At 31.5% G+C, this 17,313-nt stretch overlaps 5 protein-coding genes across 6 annotated transcripts; 2 read left to right on the top strand and 3 right to left on the bottom strand.

Annotated features, from left to right (window-relative positions):
* Positions 1 to 91: 91 nt before the first annotated feature.
* On the top strand, positions 92 to 2,672 carry LOC124452739 (tRNA (cytosine(38)-C(5))-methyltransferase-like). Of its 2 annotated transcripts, none has more exons than XM_047003335.1 (13): positions 92 to 163; positions 337 to 446; positions 511 to 587; positions 680 to 751; positions 839 to 904; positions 981 to 1,026; positions 1,114 to 1,137; positions 1,287 to 1,370; positions 1,508 to 1,892; positions 1,964 to 2,009; positions 2,153 to 2,207; positions 2,296 to 2,425; positions 2,502 to 2,672. In XM_047003335.1, the coding sequence occupies exons 1-13, from the start codon at positions 97 to 99 to the stop codon at positions 2,612 to 2,614; spliced, it is 1,275 nt and encodes a 424-aa protein (XP_046859291.1). In that variant the 5' UTR covers positions 92 to 96; the 3' UTR covers positions 2,615 to 2,672. The 2 variants fall into 2 exon arrangements, with proteins under 2 accessions (XP_046859291.1, XP_046859292.1); XM_047003336.1 differs by having other exon boundaries at positions 107 to 163; positions 684 to 751.
* LOC124452741 (N-terminal Xaa-Pro-Lys N-methyltransferase 1-like) lies at positions 2,422 to 4,741 on the bottom strand. Its single transcript, XM_047003339.1, has 9 exons — positions 4,573 to 4,741; positions 4,298 to 4,396; positions 4,166 to 4,202; positions 3,971 to 4,083; positions 3,622 to 3,672; positions 3,449 to 3,518; positions 3,216 to 3,339; positions 2,906 to 3,007; positions 2,422 to 2,747 (listed from the first exon to the last, which is right to left on the bottom strand). Exons 1-9 carry the CDS (start codon positions 4,636 to 4,638, stop codon positions 2,729 to 2,731), a joined length of 681 nt encoding a protein of 226 aa, XP_046859295.1. The 5' UTR covers positions 4,639 to 4,741; the 3' UTR covers positions 2,422 to 2,728.
* Positions 4,742 to 4,838: 97 nt separating this feature from the next.
* Positions 4,839 to 9,551, bottom strand: LOC124453474 (protein BZZ1-like). Its single transcript, XM_047004287.1, has 19 exons — positions 9,471 to 9,551; positions 9,306 to 9,395; positions 9,174 to 9,236; positions 8,922 to 8,984; positions 8,729 to 8,845; positions 8,569 to 8,649; positions 8,264 to 8,419; positions 8,067 to 8,147; positions 7,904 to 7,974; positions 7,137 to 7,248; positions 6,890 to 7,076; positions 6,703 to 6,800; positions 6,386 to 6,578; positions 6,270 to 6,304; positions 5,906 to 5,997; positions 5,645 to 5,696; positions 5,509 to 5,556; positions 5,335 to 5,421; positions 4,839 to 5,255 (listed from the first exon to the last, which is right to left on the bottom strand). The coding sequence occupies exons 1-19, from the start codon at positions 9,549 to 9,551 to the stop codon at positions 5,148 to 5,150; spliced, it is 1,815 nt and encodes a 604-aa protein (XP_046860243.1). The 3' UTR covers positions 4,839 to 5,147.
* A 1,246-nt stretch (positions 9,552 to 10,797) lies between these two features.
* Positions 10,798 to 12,737, top strand: LOC124452740 (progestin and adipoQ receptor family member 3-like). Its single transcript, XM_047003338.1, has 6 exons — positions 10,798 to 11,256; positions 11,344 to 11,506; positions 11,622 to 11,774; positions 11,839 to 12,036; positions 12,269 to 12,359; positions 12,437 to 12,737. The coding sequence occupies exons 1-6, from the start codon at positions 11,063 to 11,065 to the stop codon at positions 12,592 to 12,594; spliced, it is 957 nt and encodes a 318-aa protein (XP_046859294.1). The 5' UTR covers positions 10,798 to 11,062; the 3' UTR covers positions 12,595 to 12,737.
* On the bottom strand, positions 12,648 to 17,250 carry LOC124452738 (membrane-associated tyrosine- and threonine-specific cdc2-inhibitory kinase-like). Its single transcript, XM_047003334.1, has 18 exons — positions 16,912 to 17,250; positions 16,759 to 16,811; positions 16,639 to 16,683; positions 16,489 to 16,571; positions 16,141 to 16,227; positions 16,013 to 16,051; positions 15,874 to 15,949; positions 15,661 to 15,783; positions 15,216 to 15,414; positions 15,088 to 15,148; positions 14,885 to 14,927; positions 14,709 to 14,750; positions 14,346 to 14,439; positions 14,166 to 14,243; positions 13,899 to 14,001; positions 13,746 to 13,826; positions 13,254 to 13,380; positions 12,648 to 12,965 (listed from the first exon to the last, which is right to left on the bottom strand). Exons 1-18 carry the CDS (start codon positions 17,168 to 17,170, stop codon positions 12,927 to 12,929), a joined length of 1,632 nt encoding a protein of 543 aa, XP_046859290.1. The 5' UTR covers positions 17,171 to 17,250; the 3' UTR covers positions 12,648 to 12,926.
* Between the last annotated feature and the right edge of the window lie 63 nt (positions 17,251 to 17,313).

The following is a 17,313-nucleotide window of genomic DNA, read 5'->3' as shown; positions in this document are numbered from 1 at the left end:
GTATTGTATTCGTAATAAGTGTATTAATTTCCTGCGAGGATCTCGCGTGGACACCACGCTACCAATACATTGCAAGACTTTCGCGAGTTGATAAACATGGCGGTGACGATGAGAGCAGTCGAGTTTTATAGTGGAATTGGAGGGATGCATTTAGCTTTAAAATGTGAGTTTTTACGAAAAGAATACAAGAAAATACATATTTTTTATAAATATATCATACATTTGGCATGTTAAAGAGTTGTCACTACCTTGACAACACGACTGAGGAGTATAGATCGTCAGATCCACAAACGTAAATTTTAATATACATGAAAATTGTCTTTCTTTACACTACAGCTTGTGGTTTTAACGTCCAGATTGTTGCAGCAATTGACATAAACACGATAGCTAACGACGTTTATCAACACAATTTCCCCGAAACACCGTTATTAAATCGAAATATTGAGGTGGGGAAAGGAGTTTTCACAATTTCCAAATCCAATTATCAGTAATAACATAACAAATATTTAGGGTATCAAATTGGAAGAGATGATGAAATTCAAAGCTGATATATTTACAATGTCTCCCCCATGCCAACCATTCACACGGTTTGTAATTATTACAAATATTGCAGGCATATGTCAATGACATTATGTGAAACATTTGACAACAAACATTTTCTCTTTTATTAAATTTGAAGACAGGGTAAACAAAATGCATCAAGTGATCCAAGAACAAAAAGTTTTTTACACATTCTGAGAATCATTAAGAAGTAAGAAAATGTTCAGGCATAGGTATGCAAGAATGTGTAATGGATAAAATGTAATTAAGAACATATTTCAATACATGTATTTGTCAGATTACCTCTTCCACCAACTTTTATTTTTTTGGAGAATGTTAAAGGCTTTGAAGTATCTGAAACCAGGTAAAAATGTTGATTTCTAATCACATAAGAAAAGTACAAATTAAGGCTTCTGCAAAAATTATTCTCTCACATACAGAGATGAACTGATCCAAACTTTAAAAGAAACCAATTACAGTTTCCAGGTTAAACTTTAACTTGCATTGGATAGTTTTATTTTTGCCATTAATAAATTTAACTAAAGCTATTTATTCTTGTGTCAATTCAAACAGGAATTCTTGCTCACTCCTTCTCAGGTGAAATTTGAATTATTTTTCTTATGAAATATCAGCAGAGTTTCCAAAAGGGGTTTTTACGAAATCATTTTCTTTTTAAAAGTCATACAAAAAGTACGAGGAGATCAAACTTCAAATCAGCTAATACATTGATCCTTTTTGTTTTATAGTTTGGTATTCCTAACTCTAGACTTCGGTATTTCATCTTTGCTGTACATGAGCCATTTAAACTGCCATTCAAGTTGAATAAATCAGTGAGTGATTCCTTTCATGAAATTAATACATCACAATACAACTGTTTTCTTTAAGTTTTCTAAAGGAATTGAAAGATCTTTTGTAGTGTGCATTGTCTGTAATCTAACAGGAAAATAAGATGTTTACTTTGCTTTAGATAATGAAAAATCTTCCAAGGTTTGAGGATTTGGCTAACAACGAAGTGACAAGTAAAAATCCGCGTGCAAATTGTCGGTTGTGTAATAAACAATGCCTAGGATCTTTATCATCAAAGGTTGTTTTAAAGAAATTGGATGAAAGAAATCATGAAGGGAATATTGTAGAAAGAGAAATTTCTGACCACAGTATAAACAGTGACATTGGATGTACAGGGACTGATAAAAATAATGATGAAACAAAAACTAGGAAAGACATAACAGAAACAAAGAGTTGTAATGATTATGAAATTAAGATCATAGAAGATTATCTGGAAGATGAAAAAATAAACCATCATGATTTCTTATTACCACAAAAAGTTTTAATGAAGAAAGTTCTTTTAATGGGTAGGAGAAGATTTGATGACCAAGATGAGTAAAGCATAAATACATAATTTCGAATATTTTCTTTTTCATAGATATTGTACAGAAACATTGTAATCATTCATGTTGTTTTACAAAAGGGTACGTCTTCTGACAAGACCATGTCATGTTTTAGATGTGGAGTTTTTTTTTGGTATATTGGGATTAGTAAGAAATCCCTTTGAATGCTCAAATTTCTCATACTCTCTTTAACAAATAACCAACCATGTATTATTTTCATACAGTTATGGTCATTATGTTGAAGGAACTGGTTCTGTTCTTCAAATGACAACTATGGATGTGAGTTTATACTTATGGTATATGTGGTGATTCAAAGACACACTGATGTATTCATTTAACATATTTCTACTTTCTGAATAATAAACAGTCAAGCAAGTTATTCTTGGAATACAAGCAGAAAACGGAAAAAGATAGAGTTGATATTTTAGCTCCTCTTGGTCTTCGCTACTTTACACCCAGAGAAATTGCAAATATTTTATGCTTTTCATCAAAATTTGGTAACTAACATCCACTAACAAAGATTTTAATTTCATTTTTTCTGTTGTTGAAAATCATTTTTTGTCATTGTTGTAGAATTTCCTTCTCATATAACACGAAAGCAAAGATATCGCCTGCTTGGTAACAGTGTTAATGTTTTAGTTGTTAGAGAACTCATGAAACTGTTGTTTTCATCACAACATGACTAGCATTAATTATTTACGAAATTAAAGATTTCCAAGTTCAAATAAAAATGTTAACATTTGACATACATGTTTAGTTCTTTCCTTCTCATCCTCATAATAAATTGAATTTTTTTCTTTTCATTTACGCAATGCATACCTACAATGATGATAAGGAAAATGTTCTTCATTAACTAAAAAATAACTTCTGAAAACATCTGTTTTCAATTAAAAAAAAAGTTTATGAAATTTACACCTATACTAACATTAATAAAAATCATGCATTAAATTAAAATGTAGAAAACAATAAAAACATACATTTTTACTTTCAAAAGTCCAGCAGGAAAGCCTGTTTGAATAGATTGTTTCACTACAGTAAGACCAGCTTTTGTGATAAGTTTCTTCAACCTTTTATCTGTCCTTTTAAGAAGTAAATCCTTGTAAAAACACTTTAGTAAAAACACAACAAACACTTTTGTTTACATTGGAATACTATTGAATACCTTGTCAATACTACTGTATACCTTGACAATACTACTGTATACCTTGTCAATACTACTGTATACCTTGTCAATACTACTGTATACCTTGTCAATACTACTGTATACCTTGTAATACTACTGTATACCTTGTAATACTACTGTCTTCTTTATCGGTCAGTGAACGCTTCAACAAAATGTTCTCTTTCAGGCAAATAAGACCATTTGGCAACAAAGCATTTTGACATTTTAATAAAAATTCCACCAAATCATCTAAGCAACAAAACCATCATGAAAATTTGAAATAATCTTTCTTTTACTTTGACATTGATATAACTAGAGAAACATCAAAAAATCAAAAAGTATCATTTTCTATTTTTACCATCAGTTAAATAAAGCAACACCCATTGTATCCATATCAAGTTATAGCGTTGACTTGGTGGAACAAACTCCTGAAATTGAAATGGAACTTAAATGATGACACAAACAGTAAACAACATTTTTCAACAAGTAGATAACAACTGTTTGAACAATAATTTACTGTACAAAGCACACCTGTAATCCACAACAAAATCTTTCTCCTATTCTGCTGGAATTTTCTTCACCCTGCACAAAAAATTACCATCACAAATATACATGTTTTGGGTAGTTTCTTAATTTTAGCCTTGCAAGGTCTTTAGATTCTTATTTTTTTCACAAAGTTTTTTTTGTTGGACATAGAGTTGCTTCTTTTGAAGTGAAATTATCAAGACTATTCATAAAAATTTAATTTTAACATAACTAAGAAAGTTTTAATATATAATCCATTGAATGCCCTTTATCAAACATGGACGGTAAATTGCAAATTGTTACTCAGTTAAACTAAAAGCTGGTAGGCTGGTTATACTACAAAAAGGGAACTCACCAAAAATACATTTGACTTCTCAACAAAACTTTTATCTTGTTCTACCATATCAACTTTCTTAAACAATGGCAAAAGAAGATGTTTTGTCACCCGACCAATGCCAGCACCACAATCTGAAAGATGACATGAAAGATAGCAATCATGGATTATTGTTCTAAATGAATGCACCATTTATAGAGAGAATATTTGAATTACCTAATGCATAGTTGTCTTTTAAAAATCCATTGTTTTCCTACCAAAAATTGACAATAACACAATATAACACCATGATTATGCTTTGGACCATTTAACACCTTTAGAGACTTGAACTACATCATCATGAAGCACCTCAAAAAATTCCTTTAAGAACTCTGTTGATCCCTTTATATCGACAGGACTGATGTAAGCGTGTCCTCCAAGCATGCCATCAACTGTTGGGGAAACATTCTTTAAAAGAAAAGCATTACGAATTAAATTAATGCAGTTAACAATTGTAATTATAACAGCAGAGGTTGAAATCAATCAATCTTATTCGAAAACCAGTAATCAGCAGTTATATGCAGTAACTATAAAATAAGCAGTATGTTATAAAGTATAAACTTTGGATATTATACAATCCTTACTTTCCAAAATTCCTGTGCGTCTCCGTACCATTTTTCACGATTATCCATACAACCTCTGTTTTCCATTGTTACTTTCAATGTCTATCTTTTTTTCTCCGATTTGCATCAGTTCATTAACAAAACAACTCTGAACCTGTCTTCTAAATATATAAATGTCCCGCCATATTACTATTACGTAAAATCGTTCACCCCTTCTTTCCATCCGTCGTTACGACAGATGATAACAACATCGGAAATAACCGTCAGTAATACTAGTATGGTCCATGTATGGCGATTCCATTTTATTTACAAAAACTGCATTCTAAATATTATATACTTATTTTTACAAGTGAAAATATCTTTCAAATGTCAAAACTCAAATGAAAAACACGTGTTCCAGATTTTTTAGGGCCGTTTAGAGAAATTAGGGGACCTGCAACACAATCAAATTTTGAACACTTTGTTCGTGAACTATAGACACATTTTCCCTTTCTACTTCCTTTGGGTCTTTTTTAAAAATTTTCCCACTTCTACACCAGGACGATCCTGTAGATTCTCATGTTTCTATAAAATACCAGTCATGTGACACAAAAAAACTAGATCTTGGAAAATCTTTCCACGTATGTGGAAGGAAAAATTCCTTCACCATCAACCGCTCGTCCAACCATCCAACCGTTGCCTTCATCCTCTATAAGCACGAGTATCTGAAAAATAAAAACATTTTTATGAACGATCAAAATCATCTTAAAGTTTAGGAGCAACAAAAACAATTAAATCAATCACCTGTCCTTCTGAAATAGATAGTTCATCTTCTTCCTCACCATCAAAATCGTACAGGCATTTTAGAATAACTTCTTTTTCTCGGACTTTCTACAACAATATTAATAAGTAAGCAATCTTACATGTTCTATGCACCACAATATAATATATACATAAATTAAAGGCGTGTATACCAACCATAGCATATGATGCTGGAAAAAATCCAACACTTCCTTTGTATGAACCCTTAAAGATTTATTAAATAATGTTTGTCAGTCTCGGTTAGCAAAGAACGTTTTTCGATATTATATATAAAGACAAAAAACATATTCACCTCCCACCAATCTGACGATGAGCTGTTGATTAAAGTCATCCTTTGTCCAGCTCTACAATTAAAACACATAAAATCATGTTAATTACGTCTATTTCAAATAACTTACTGCATCCATTACGTTGTAAAAGATACGATTTAAAAATAGTGAGTTTTAAGTACTTGAAAGCTAACAACAACTATATCCAACAAACAATTTTACTTCTACAAAAATACAAGCTGCATAAGTTTGTTTTCTCTGAAAATGAACAAAACAATTCTTACTTTACAGTGAGATCTCCTTCTGATGTCGCGTCATAGTCATATAAGATCACACATTGTTGAGGTTTCTTCTTTAACGGCGGCTTTGCAGGAATCTGGAAAAAACATTGATAAATAACTGTTTGTGAAACATTAGTTAATAAAATATTTATGAAAATAATAACCGTGATATCAGTCTATATAATTGCTGAAAATTAAAGATTAGTAATTTTGAAATTGAAATTCGTAATTGAAAATTTGGAAGCTTCGGTTCTTTTTTACAACCATTTGACATGCAAAACAAAATCATTATCTCTAAACGTCAACATGAGAAATTCCCCATTTTTAATTTTAGGTCTAAAAACTGGCAATCTTTAAAACATCATACCACAGGTGGTGATGGAACAATATTAGCCGATGAACCTGCAAGTTCAAATAAATATTTATTATATAAAGAATTTTTGTTGTAAAAATTATTGATACTTTCTAGAAATCACTGTTTACCATAACTTCCGTTAACGAATATAGATCTTTCCTCAGCAATTTTACCACTGTGACGTCGTTTTGGCTTCACTGTTACATGTGCTGTGCCAATGTCTGAGTATAAATGATTGTCTTCATCGTTTTCTTCTTCATACACCGAAGTTCTTGAGTCGATTGATTTTGATCTTAGCGCAAGGAATTTCGAAAGTGGACGCTAAAATTAAAATAACAAGAAAAATAAAAAACTTTTCTGCAGATAAATAAGAGATTTTTCTCACTGGAAATAACAGGAAAAAGTTTCAGCAAGAAAAAAATTCTAAATCAATGGAATGATTTACCTGTTGGGGAGCACCTGTACAATAAGGCATGTTAATTTCACATTTTTGATGAACGATTAATTTACAAATTTTACAGCGTACAGTAGGTTTTCCAATACCTAGAATTCAATAAAACAAAAATATGATCATTGACTTTCTTTTTTCAAAGCAAGAATCTGGTCAAATTCAAATAATATATATATTTTACCAAAAAGAACTCCTTTGCAATAAGCACATAAACCAGGTTTTTTCACAGCATAAGGAACAAATTGATGTGCTGCTTTTTCATTCTCTCTTTCAACAACAGAGTAGGCATTTGTTTCGTTTTCCTCGCTATCGATAGCGCTTTCCATGGGACCCATCTCTTGAACCATATCATTTGAAAATAACTTCAGCTAAAAAATAGTTTTGCCATCACCACATGAACTAGAGTTAAAACATGTTAAAAGGATTACCTGTGCAGTAAGAACAGCTAGTTGCAATCGTTTCTGTTTTAGTTCAAAATCATTTTTTAAAACATCTTCGTGCATTCCATCCGGATTACCATAAGATGGATTATCAATATAACTAAAAAAATAACAGAAACATTATGAGATATCAGAACTTGAAGTTTCCATTAAAGTTTTACACGACCACCATACAATCATAAAGCAAAACACACGGCTAGGAAAGAAGAGTAAGTAAGTAAGTACGATAAAGAAAAAAAAGACGAAAAGAAGATAAGATGATGAAATAGAAAAAATGTAAAGAAAAATATGTTAAAGTTTATGTTAAAGTTTTGGAAAAACTGAACAGTTGTAGTGTCTTAAATCGTTACAAAATGTAAAATAAACGGATACTACTTGTACAAATGTGGATACTACTTGTAGAAATGTGGATATTACTTGTACAAATGTGGATATTACTTGTACAAATGTGGATATTACTTGTACAAATGTGGATATTACTTGTACAAATGTGGATATTACTTGTACAAATGTGGATACTACTTGTACAAATGTGGATATTACTTGAACAAATGTGGATATTACTTGTACAAATGTGGATATTACTAGTACAAATGTGGATATTACTTGTACAAATGTGGATACTACCTGTACAAATGTGGATACTACTTGTACAAATGTGGAGTAGATGAAAAGATGGTTTTGTGATAGCCAACAGTGAACAAATTTAACAAATAAAGCTGACTATTAAACAAAATCCACAGAGTTTAAATCACCTGTTCTTTAATTGCATGAGAGATTTCAAAGCTGTTTGGTCTTTGTCAACCAGATTGACAACATCTGAAAGCTTAAAAAGAAATGACGACAAATCATCATGACATTTTAATGTCTTAGTATATTTTCATTGTAAACTTCACATTGTTTATCTTATAAGTTTACCTTTTCACTCATTAAATAATATTTTCGTTTCAAAGCAGGTTCTGTCAACGGATTTAGTAAAATTTTTACACCAAGTGGATCCTAAGAGAAAAAATATAAACATACAGTTATCAATACAAAGCATTTGCAAGTGACTATGTTACTTCTTCACTGCTTGAATGCAGTCAGTAAATATGTTAATGAAATAGAAAACAAACCGTCGTCTGTGTGTCATCAGGGCTGTCATGTGATCGAAAAGGAACTTTTGATGAGCAGGAATCAAGTGTTTGAACATAATTTGAAATGTCATTATGTGCATTGATGGAGGAGAACATAGCTTTAATTACTTGCATATTTTCTAGACGATTTTTTAACTAAAGATTAAATGATAAAAAATGATTTATGCAAAACATTATACAAACTATAGTAAAAACAATTATACATGTTTCATGTTAAATGTCAGTTAATTCCTCAAACTAAAACAAAAATAAAAATTGGAAATTAATAAATATATTGAGCTTACTTTTTCTTGTTGTATATCATTGAACTTCAGCATTAGAGAAGAATATGAAACACCAATGTCATTTAAGGTGTCTTGACAATCCTGAAATACAAAAAAATGCTGTGTGTTAAAATAAACCATGAATAATAAAGTTATTAAAACCAAAATATAACAACTAAACCTTAAGAAGTTCAGGTATGAGTATCTCATACAAAACTTCATTTGATTTATTAAATCCTGAAAGTTGCCACACATAATCATTGTGACAATTAAAGCAGATGGTTGACACATGTTGCTCCTGTCAAAAAAATAAATTTTCTCCCTTTTGACTCAATTTTCAAAATTGATTTCATATAAAGTTTCATTTCAATTACCTTTTGTGGATCTTTAGAATAAAGTTTGTACTTGCTCCATGATTCTGTATAATCTTTTAAGCACTAAAAAATACTTCATATTGATATTGACGAGTTATAAAATCACTCTCTTCATTGCACAATTCCATCTTTCTTTCTTCATTTCAAGATTATATATCCCCCTCATTGCATATTTACATACCTTACATTAGTATAAGATTAAATTACCCCGACAAGAAAAAGTAAAATAACTTAAATATCCAACCACATTACCTTATTTAGTGAGTCTTCTTTCTTATCAAGTTGAATTTCAAGATTTTCTCTATATGTAAATATCTGTAACAAGGAATTTGGATGTGAAACTAACAATTAAAAACTAAAGAACAACTAACCATTAAAAATTACCTTTTTCAATAGATTTTTTTTCTTGGATGCTCGATCAAACAATGGAACACTGATACTACTCACAAGTTTCTGGGAAATTTCTAATAATTCCTATAAAAATAATAAAATATCTCATCAAAATAGCAATTTATCAAATATTCACAATGTTCAAATGAAATGACAAACCTTAGCCTCAGCCTCTGTGTCTTTTAGCAAAGAATCCCAAGTGTTGGATATACCACAGAAGATACCTTGACTGAAAAACATATTTCAACATCATTTATCGCTTTTCTTTACAACATAAACACCAAAATTTTTAACTTCAAAAGAAATTATTCAACATGGAAGAGGAAAAAGGGTGGGGAAGAGGAGAGGAAGGTGATGATGTAGGGGGGATGTTTGATGGTGAATGGGAGAAAGTGTGGTGGGGAAGGTGGATGGTGGAGGGTGGAGAAAGGTGGGGAAGGGGGGAGGGAATGGAGGGGGAAAGTGTGGGGGAAGGGGGTGATGGTGGAGGGGAGAAAGGTTGGAAGAATGGATGGAGGGGAAAGTGGATAGAAATGAAAGTATGATAACAAACAGGGTGTTTGATAAATAAAAACAAAAAAATCTATAATAAACAATTCTATATTTCAGCACCTTTCTTTCTAAATGTCTCAACTGTTTGAAGTATTTGTGTGGCTGTGTGTTCTTTAATCAAACATATTTTATTGATGAATTCGGCAACTGTAAATGTTAAAACATTTTGTTCATTTATTGGGTCAATTGCTAGACGAATTTGAGCTAATTTATCGTAAATCTTAAGCAAATAAAGTGTTTTATCGTCCTTCTCATCATCGAATTTCACAATTCTCATCATTATTCATTATGGTGAAATACGATGAATGAAATACATAGTACAATATCATACAATTCTTACATGCCATGGTGCGAACCTTGACAATATAGAAAATTCTCTGGTTTTTTCTACGTAAAAACTCCATATAATTGATTGAAGCATTATTATATTTGAAGTTATTAAGAGTAGGACAAATTCTTTTCACAATGCTATCATTTAAAACGAAACTAGTTCACTGTTAATACACGAAGGATAAAAAATAAAAAATACGAAAAAGTTACCGATCTTTATTTGTTTTATAGTTGTAAAAGTACTGCTCTTTAACGTCTCGTTCAGTGATCGATGTGAAACTACACTAAGACATGAATTCCCTTCGTTCATTTTTCGTACAAATTTTTTTCGTTTCGCGATGTTATTTGTTGTGAACTTTAAAGTGTTGAAATATTCTCACATGAAAACATTCACGAATTCATATCCCGTGACGCTCCGTATAAGAGATAAATGCCCAAATATGGGAGGCAATAAAAATTTTCAAAAAGATCTTATTGGAATGCTATGACTTTTGAGATTATGAACAAACAAATGCAATATTAAAAAATTATCGTCTATTGCATAAAAATGACTTAAAAAATATTTATAATAGGATGTTTGACTTGTACCTCGAAGAAGTTTATTATACGGAATCTTCCGACTGATACGAATTACTTATTTCGAAAGATGGTAAATCGTAAGTTGAAAACTTGCCAAAAATGGCAAATACAACGTGAGGGAATAAATCTGAAAAAGAAATATTTTGTTGAACTATATGACTATAGCAACATCGTAATTTATCGACCTCCTATCTGCAATATTATTAATGCAATTAATATTTGTGAATATATTTTTTCACGCAATTTCTACAATCTTTCATAAGAGAAATAAAACAAAAACAAATCAATAAATGGTCGAAGAAAATTCTAACTTCAAAACAAATGAAGTGGAACTTGGCAATGTGAAAGCACCTTATCATGAGCTGGAAAAATCAAGAAACATCACTTTACTGGATTACAGGGAAATTCCATTTTATCTCCGTGGAAACCCCTATATAACTACCGGATATAGGTCGTTTTTATCTTATGGAAAATGTCTTAGAAGGTGCTTTGCGGATTAAAAATTAACTATTAATGCTCAGAAATATCCGTTGTCATACTTACAAAGTACGCACATTTCCTTTATGTTTAGTTTGTTGCAGTTGAATAACGAGACAATAAATATTTGGACCCACCTGATTGGATTTTTGATATTTTTTATTCTTTTTCTTTACACCAATGCTGTGGTTATCCCTCAAGCTGAAGGAAACCATGCTGATCACATGGTGTTCTCATGCTTCTTGCTTTTCTATCAGGTTTGCAGCATATAGTCTGTTGGTGTAATACAAATTATTATGTGGTGATATTTTTTTGCAAAATAAGATGTAAATTAGTTTTATGGAACATTAATCAAATGTGTTTATTTTTTAGTTGTGTATGCTTTCTTCTGTTGGTTATCATATGTTCAATTGCCACTCAGAGAAAATCTATAACATTTCTATAAGATTAGATTATGCCGGAATCTCATTGGCTCTTTGTGGATGTTATCTACCCAGTTTATACTATGCTTTCTATTGTGAAACTGTAAGATTGATTCAAATACATAGAAAAAAAAACCTCTTCTAAACTCTCTTTAAATCTTTCATAGAATTTACAATTGTTGTACCTGTTTGCCATCATTATCATGTCAACAATGTCCTTACTCATCCAACTTCATCCTAAGCATATGTCAAGCCTTTGGAAAAGAAAAAGGATTATGATCTTTTCCGCTCTAGGAATATTTGGTGTGATACCATCAACACACTGGTTGTGGCTAAATGGAGGCTTTACACAGGAAATTGTTCAGGTATGAAAGTAGTTCAATGGCATCCAAGTCTAGGTATCATAAAATGGTATGTATGGTATGATGCAGTCAGTTTTTTATTCTCTTTGTCCAATAAAAACATAGTTAAATGGTATACCTGCCATTGTGTGGTATATTGTAATGATATGTGAGAAGGCATGGTTGTGTATTGTATGGTTGTATAGTATTGTGTAATGGTGGGACAACTTTTTAATTTTTTTAAATTTTTTGACAGATTTTTCTTCCAAAAGTGATGATTATGTATTTTCTTGGGGTAGTGGCATTTGGATTCTATGTCTCTAAGTTCCCAGAATCAATATTTCCTGGTATAGATTCTTATTTTTTTAGCATATAAAATCATAAAAATAGAAAACAAAATATTAACAAAAAATTTGTTCTTTAGGACATGTTAATTACATTGGTGCAAGCCATCAATTCTGGCATGTTTTCATTGTCATTGCATTTTGTTGGTGGTACAAAGCTAGTGTCAATCTTTTTCTCTTTCGCCAAGAACACAATTGTAGCATACAAAATAATTTTCCAGACATAATGGTAAATTAAAAATCTGATTTGAACACTGAGGAATATATAAAGTAAATAAAGAAGAGACAAAGTTGGACTTTGGTAAAATGCTTGTCAATTAAGGAAAAACATGAAACTAAAATTTTTTTCCATGGTAATTATGATACTGAATATCTGTGCAACCTCCTAGTTTCAAATATTTTTTTAAATTGTGTTTGTTTTTATTGTGTCTGTACAAGTATGATGTAAATTGTCCTTCTCTGTAAGGTTAATTGTTGCATATCAATGATAATTGTGGAGAAATTTCTGGCTTTTTCAAATTCCTCCAATGCTACCAGATGCTGTAAGTTCCAGGTTTAAATCAAAAAGATTCAAAAACTTTCACTATCTTTTGCCACATCTTCAAAAATCTTCAAAGTAAAAAGAAAATAAGTTTCACCGAAAAGGTTACAAACATTCATCATACAATTATTTAACATTATTTTATATTTACATCAACAGTTATGGAGTGTTCTGCAAATTCTAGACCCTGATAAAGACAAAATTGTCCTTCCTTCATTCCAGTCATCTTTGACTGTACTTTAGTTATAGTAATTTTTTCTGGAGATTGTTGCAAAAAACTCACTCAAAAATCGCGTCATTTTATCTACCAATCGGTCATGGCAGACAAGGAAAGCACGTTATTTTCACTTATATACCTCCATCAAATTCTTAGGTCCAATTTGGCTCTTTAAGATGGGATCAATTCCACTAATATACTTTGCTGATTCAGATGGTGGAGTACAGTTCATTCGGGGACTGCTGTTAGCTATTGGTGGAGTTATGCTGAAATTGAAAATTAAAAATACTAGACAAAAAAAATGTCTGAATATTAGCTTACTATTGGCATCAAAGATGAAGTAAATGTTGATAAAGTAAATGGTTTGAACATTTAATAACATTTCACTTCATTTCATTTCATTCACATTTACAAACATGTAAATGTTGATATTGAAGAATAGATAAATAAAGTCGCTGAAGATAAGACGAGCTCACATGAAAACGATTATTATGTAAGTAAATCAACGATTCTCTAATCGTGGGTGAAAGTTTGCGCTATGTACAACTAACATAATACAACGAACTCAAACGCCATACCACAGTATCTTGTTACTTGATAGCGTTTATCATTATTTCCCTTCTGTACGTACCTTCCACTCGCGTCACGCCATGGTGAGTGCTTCGATAGACATGTATGAAATGGTGATGTTCTTCTGGGCGAGTCTTCATCGCTAGAAAATTTATGAATCACAAACTAATGTTGCATATCTTATAAAAACCGGAGAAATGTAGCAAGCATTCACCTTAATAAGTATGATCTTGAAATATTCCTGGGAGAAAAACTATTCTTTAATGAGAGTTTTTCATCAATAGAAGTCGAAAATGAGGTCATACCAAAAACACTATCTTTAAGGATAAAAAGATAGCAGAGATAATTAGATAGTTGCAATAAAACTTTAAAAAAAAAAATCTGACGCTCATCTAGAACAACACCAAATCTCCCACAAATACGTGATCTACAATAATATACAATGTACTTTATAATAATGAACAAAGAATGTACGTCATACCTTCCGAATAGTGACTGTAGTCAAACATGTTTTCCTGAAGCAATTCGGTCGTGCTAGAGACTCGAAAGTTGTTACAATCTAGGAAACACATTAAAAATCAAATCATTTTCGAGTCATAATTTTCCATTTATATACATAACATTGCTAAAGAATGTGGACTTGTAATCAGACAAAATTTACCGCATAAAATATGAAAAGGTTTCACCACGAAAGTATACCAGATCCAAAACAGGAGGAACGTGAAAGGAGAAAGAATAATTTTGAATTTTGCACTCTATCAAAGAGAAAATGAACAAAGTAGTAAATCTTGTGTAAATTGATTTTGCTTGCCCTACCCTACATACATGTATGAAGACGTTCATGCAATTATTAAAGCTAGAAACTGTGAATTATCACATTAACTTCTAACAAGTTTAAGCGTAACTTTGAAATCCCAAAACAAACACTTGAATCAAATGAAATAAAAAAATTGCAAAAAACATACGTTATTTTAACTATAATCAAACCGTTGTTATACTTAAATCAATGCTTCGACAACCCTACCGCTGCATTAAGTAACTTTAATCTTTTCCTTCGTGCGTTCGCCTGAGAGAAAAATCGGGGTGAAAACTAAAATATTTGGGTTTTTTGGGAATAGGAGGGAAAAGCTCTATCATCGATGTTAATTACAAGTAAAAAAAAAAGATTTTTTTAATATTCTCAGCTCAACGTCACAGTACCTTAATCACGACAGGTTCCTTTAGAATATCGTCAACTGTTGGTCTACATTGAAAAAACAGAACTAACATGCATGATAGATTTTCTTAAATCTTTCATTTACGTAGATTCAATGATTCAATCTTTCATTTATATAGATTGAATGACATTTTTCCTGATTGGTCACTACGCCACTACCTAATTAGTCTTCTTTCTACGTACTGACCTGTTTCCAGGCAAAGGGTCCATCATTCTGCAAATAAGACAGGATAATTCTGCCGATACGCCTATACAAAAAGGTGATTTATGAACAAAAACATAACTATATATAAATGTGCTTTCTCATTCCTCTACCTTGAAGAAAGGACATTGGAATCCGTTTTTCACGAAGGTGATGCCACGCATCACCACCACGTGGTAGATCAAGATCACATGCTACTTCAAGTAAGCTTATACCAAGGCTAAAGATGTCAGCTGCCTTGGAGAATTGTCCTTCAAGCAGTTCTGGTGCCAAATACATAGGATCACCTTCTTGACCCTCGCTGAAATGATGCTACCAACAAAAGATCAAAAGAAATTTCTACACAGTGTTAAACAGAGTGTTTTGAAAAAGTGGATTTTCAATGGATTCACTAAATCATGCAAGAAAAGAATTTGTTTTGAAGGCTCAATTATGGGTTTGAAATAGAATCACAATGAAGTAGAGACAAAATGTTAAAAAAAACAAGATAAATGCTAAGGGTTTCACCACTCAATCTTCTCATTCTTGAAAAATATACAACAATGGGTTTTGAATTACATTATATAAGTCAAGAACAAGCCCAAAGTCCGCAATTTTATACAGGCTGTCCAAACCAATCAATACATTTGATGGTTTTATATCCATGTGAACCATATTGTTGTCATGGAGATGCTTCAGACCCTAAATATGTGAAAACAATAAAAAAATCCCAGATCACATGTATCAGTGGAAAATTAAAAAAGTGAAAAAAAATGAAAACGGTTAGGTAACCTGTGTTAGATCAACAAGAATATCCCAAACAAATCTCTCTTCAATTTTTGTGTGTTTGTCACAAAAATCTGTCAAACTACAAAATTGAACACTTGATTACATTATAAGAAATAAAATACACAAAAGGACAGAGTGTTACCTCATATCACAAAGTTCTGTTTGAATATACAATTGACCTCTGTATTTTTATTAAAATAGTATTATTGAATGATCTTGACTAAAACAAACAAAAAATGGTTCACAGAGATAAGAGAAGATAAAACATACCTTTCTTCCCAAGCTTTGATTAATTTCACACAGTTTGGGTGCTGCCGTAATTTTTCATGCTTTTTCACTTCATCAAGTCTCTGCTGTCTAAAGACAATGACTTTGTTTGAAAAAACATTAATTGACATTTTACATTTAGACATAAAGGAAAGTTAAGAAAAGAAAATAGATAAGGTGAATTGATGAGCAAAAAGCTTAAACTTAATGCCAACACAGACACATATATAGACAAAACGTTTATTCATTGAAATGTAATCCAAAGAGTTATATTACTTTAAACTACAGGGGAGAAGAAATTTCATTTAAGAAATAAAGAAAGGAACCATGATTGTTTACATGTATAATCACCTGTCGTACTCTCCTCTAAATCGTACTCTGGATTTCTTGACAGCATACAGACATCCATCTTCCTTGCTTTCAACTTTAAATACCTAAATACATAGAAGTGTTCTCAAAAGAACAAAAAAACCATTGACAAGTACTTCAATGTGATTATACCTCACCAAACGAGCCTTGACCCAGTTTGCCAATAATTTTAAAGCACTAGACGAAAATGATTCAGAAAGAAGAAAAATGCTTGGTCTTTCTAAGTTTAGTGAACAAGTTTACTTGTCATACCTGTTCGAAGTATGGAACATGAGACATTGAGTTGTAACACAGATTATCCAATACTAAAAGGCAGTAAAGGATGTTTAAAAAATGTTAGCAATCTAAGTAAAACGATACAAATATTTAACGATAACTGTTAAAAAAAATGTTTTCAAAGGATACCATCTTGTTTTGAACCAAAACTAACGCGTTGCGGTCCGTCAGAATAACGTCGAGTATGCCTAAAAATGCGGCTAACAGGAGGAGCAGATTTAACAGGTGGTCTTGGTGGTTGATGAAAGTCGTCCAAGCGGCTTCGAGTTCTAGCACTTTTATGACTAAAAATACCCTCGTTTCCGAATACAGGCGTCGGCATGGGACTTTGTAATCTTGGCTTCATCGTTCCTGATCCTTTCCTCAATCTATGCGGCGATATATTCATAGTATTATTTGAAAATGCTCTCAAAAACTTCGATATTTTATGTTTATTTTTCAACCAAAGTAATGCATTGTCATCGAACTTCCCGCCAGACCTCGTTTTGGTGAGATAAATTACCTCGGAAAAAAGTCCCTTCGAGTTATTAT

Source organism: Xenia sp. Carnegie-2017, unplaced genomic scaffold, assembly GCF_021976095.1.
Source record: "Xenia sp. Carnegie-2017 unplaced genomic scaffold, XeniaSp_v1 HiC_scaffold_25, whole genome shotgun sequence".
Classification (NCBI taxonomy): domain Eukaryota; kingdom Metazoa; phylum Cnidaria; class Anthozoa; order Malacalcyonacea; family Xeniidae; genus Xenia; species Xenia sp. Carnegie-2017.
This window is presented reverse-complemented; position numbering and strand designations above follow the sequence as displayed.

Coding starts and splice junctions, on each gene's coding strand:
- LOC124452740 (XM_047003338.1), top strand. CDS start 11,063: ATGGTCGAAGAAAATTCTAACTTCAAAACAAATGAAGTGGAACTTGGC. Junction 11,507..11,621: donor GCTTCTTGCTTTTCTATCAG/GTTTGCAGCATA, acceptor TTTATTTTTTAG/TTGTGTATGCTTTCTTCTGT. Junction 11,775..11,838: donor ATGCTTTCTATTGTGAAACT/GTAAGATTGATT, acceptor AATCTTTCATAG/AATTTACAATTGTTGTACCT.
- LOC124452739 (XM_047003335.1), top strand. CDS start 97: ATGGCGGTGACGATGAGAGCAGTCGAGTTTTATAGTGGAATTGGAGGG. Junction 752..838: donor ATTCTGAGAATCATTAAGAA/GTAAGAAAATGT, acceptor TGTATTTGTCAG/ATTACCTCTTCCACCAACTT. Junction 2,010..2,152: donor TCATGTTGTTTTACAAAAGG/GTACGTCTTCTG, acceptor ATTTTCATACAG/TTATGGTCATTATGTTGAAG.
- LOC124452738 (XM_047003334.1), bottom strand. CDS start 17,170: ATGAATATATCGCCGCATAGATTGAGGAAAGGATCAGGAACGATGAAG. Junction 14,440..14,708: donor TAAAGTTACTTAATGCAGCG/GTAGGGTTGTCG, acceptor TCTCTTTGATAG/AGTGCAAAATTCAAAATTAT. Junction 13,381..13,745: donor TGGCGTGACGCGAGTGGAAG/GTACGTACAGAA, acceptor TTTCAATTTCAG/CATAACTCCACCAATAGCTA.
- LOC124452741 (XM_047003339.1), bottom strand. CDS start 4,638: ATGGAAAACAGAGGTTGTATGGATAATCGTGAAAAATGGTACGGAGAC. Junction 3,340..3,448: donor GTTGCTTTATTTAACTGATG/GTAAAAATAGAA, acceptor TTTGTTGCTTAG/ATGATTTGGTGGAATTTTTA. Junction 3,008..3,215: donor GAAGACAGTAGTATTACAAG/GTATACAGTAGT, acceptor ACTTCTTAAAAG/GACAGATAAAAGGTTGAAGA.
- LOC124453474 (XM_047004287.1), bottom strand. CDS start 9,551: ATGTTTTTCAGTCAAGGTATCTTCTGTGGTATATCCAACACTTGGGAT. Junction 8,148..8,263: donor CTGATGACACACAGACGACG/GTTTGTTTTCTA, acceptor TTTTTCTCTTAG/GATCCACTTGGTGTAAAAAT. Junction 6,579..6,702: donor GTACAGGTGCTCCCCAACAG/GTAAATCATTCC, acceptor TTTTAATTTTAG/CGTCCACTTTCGAAATTCCT.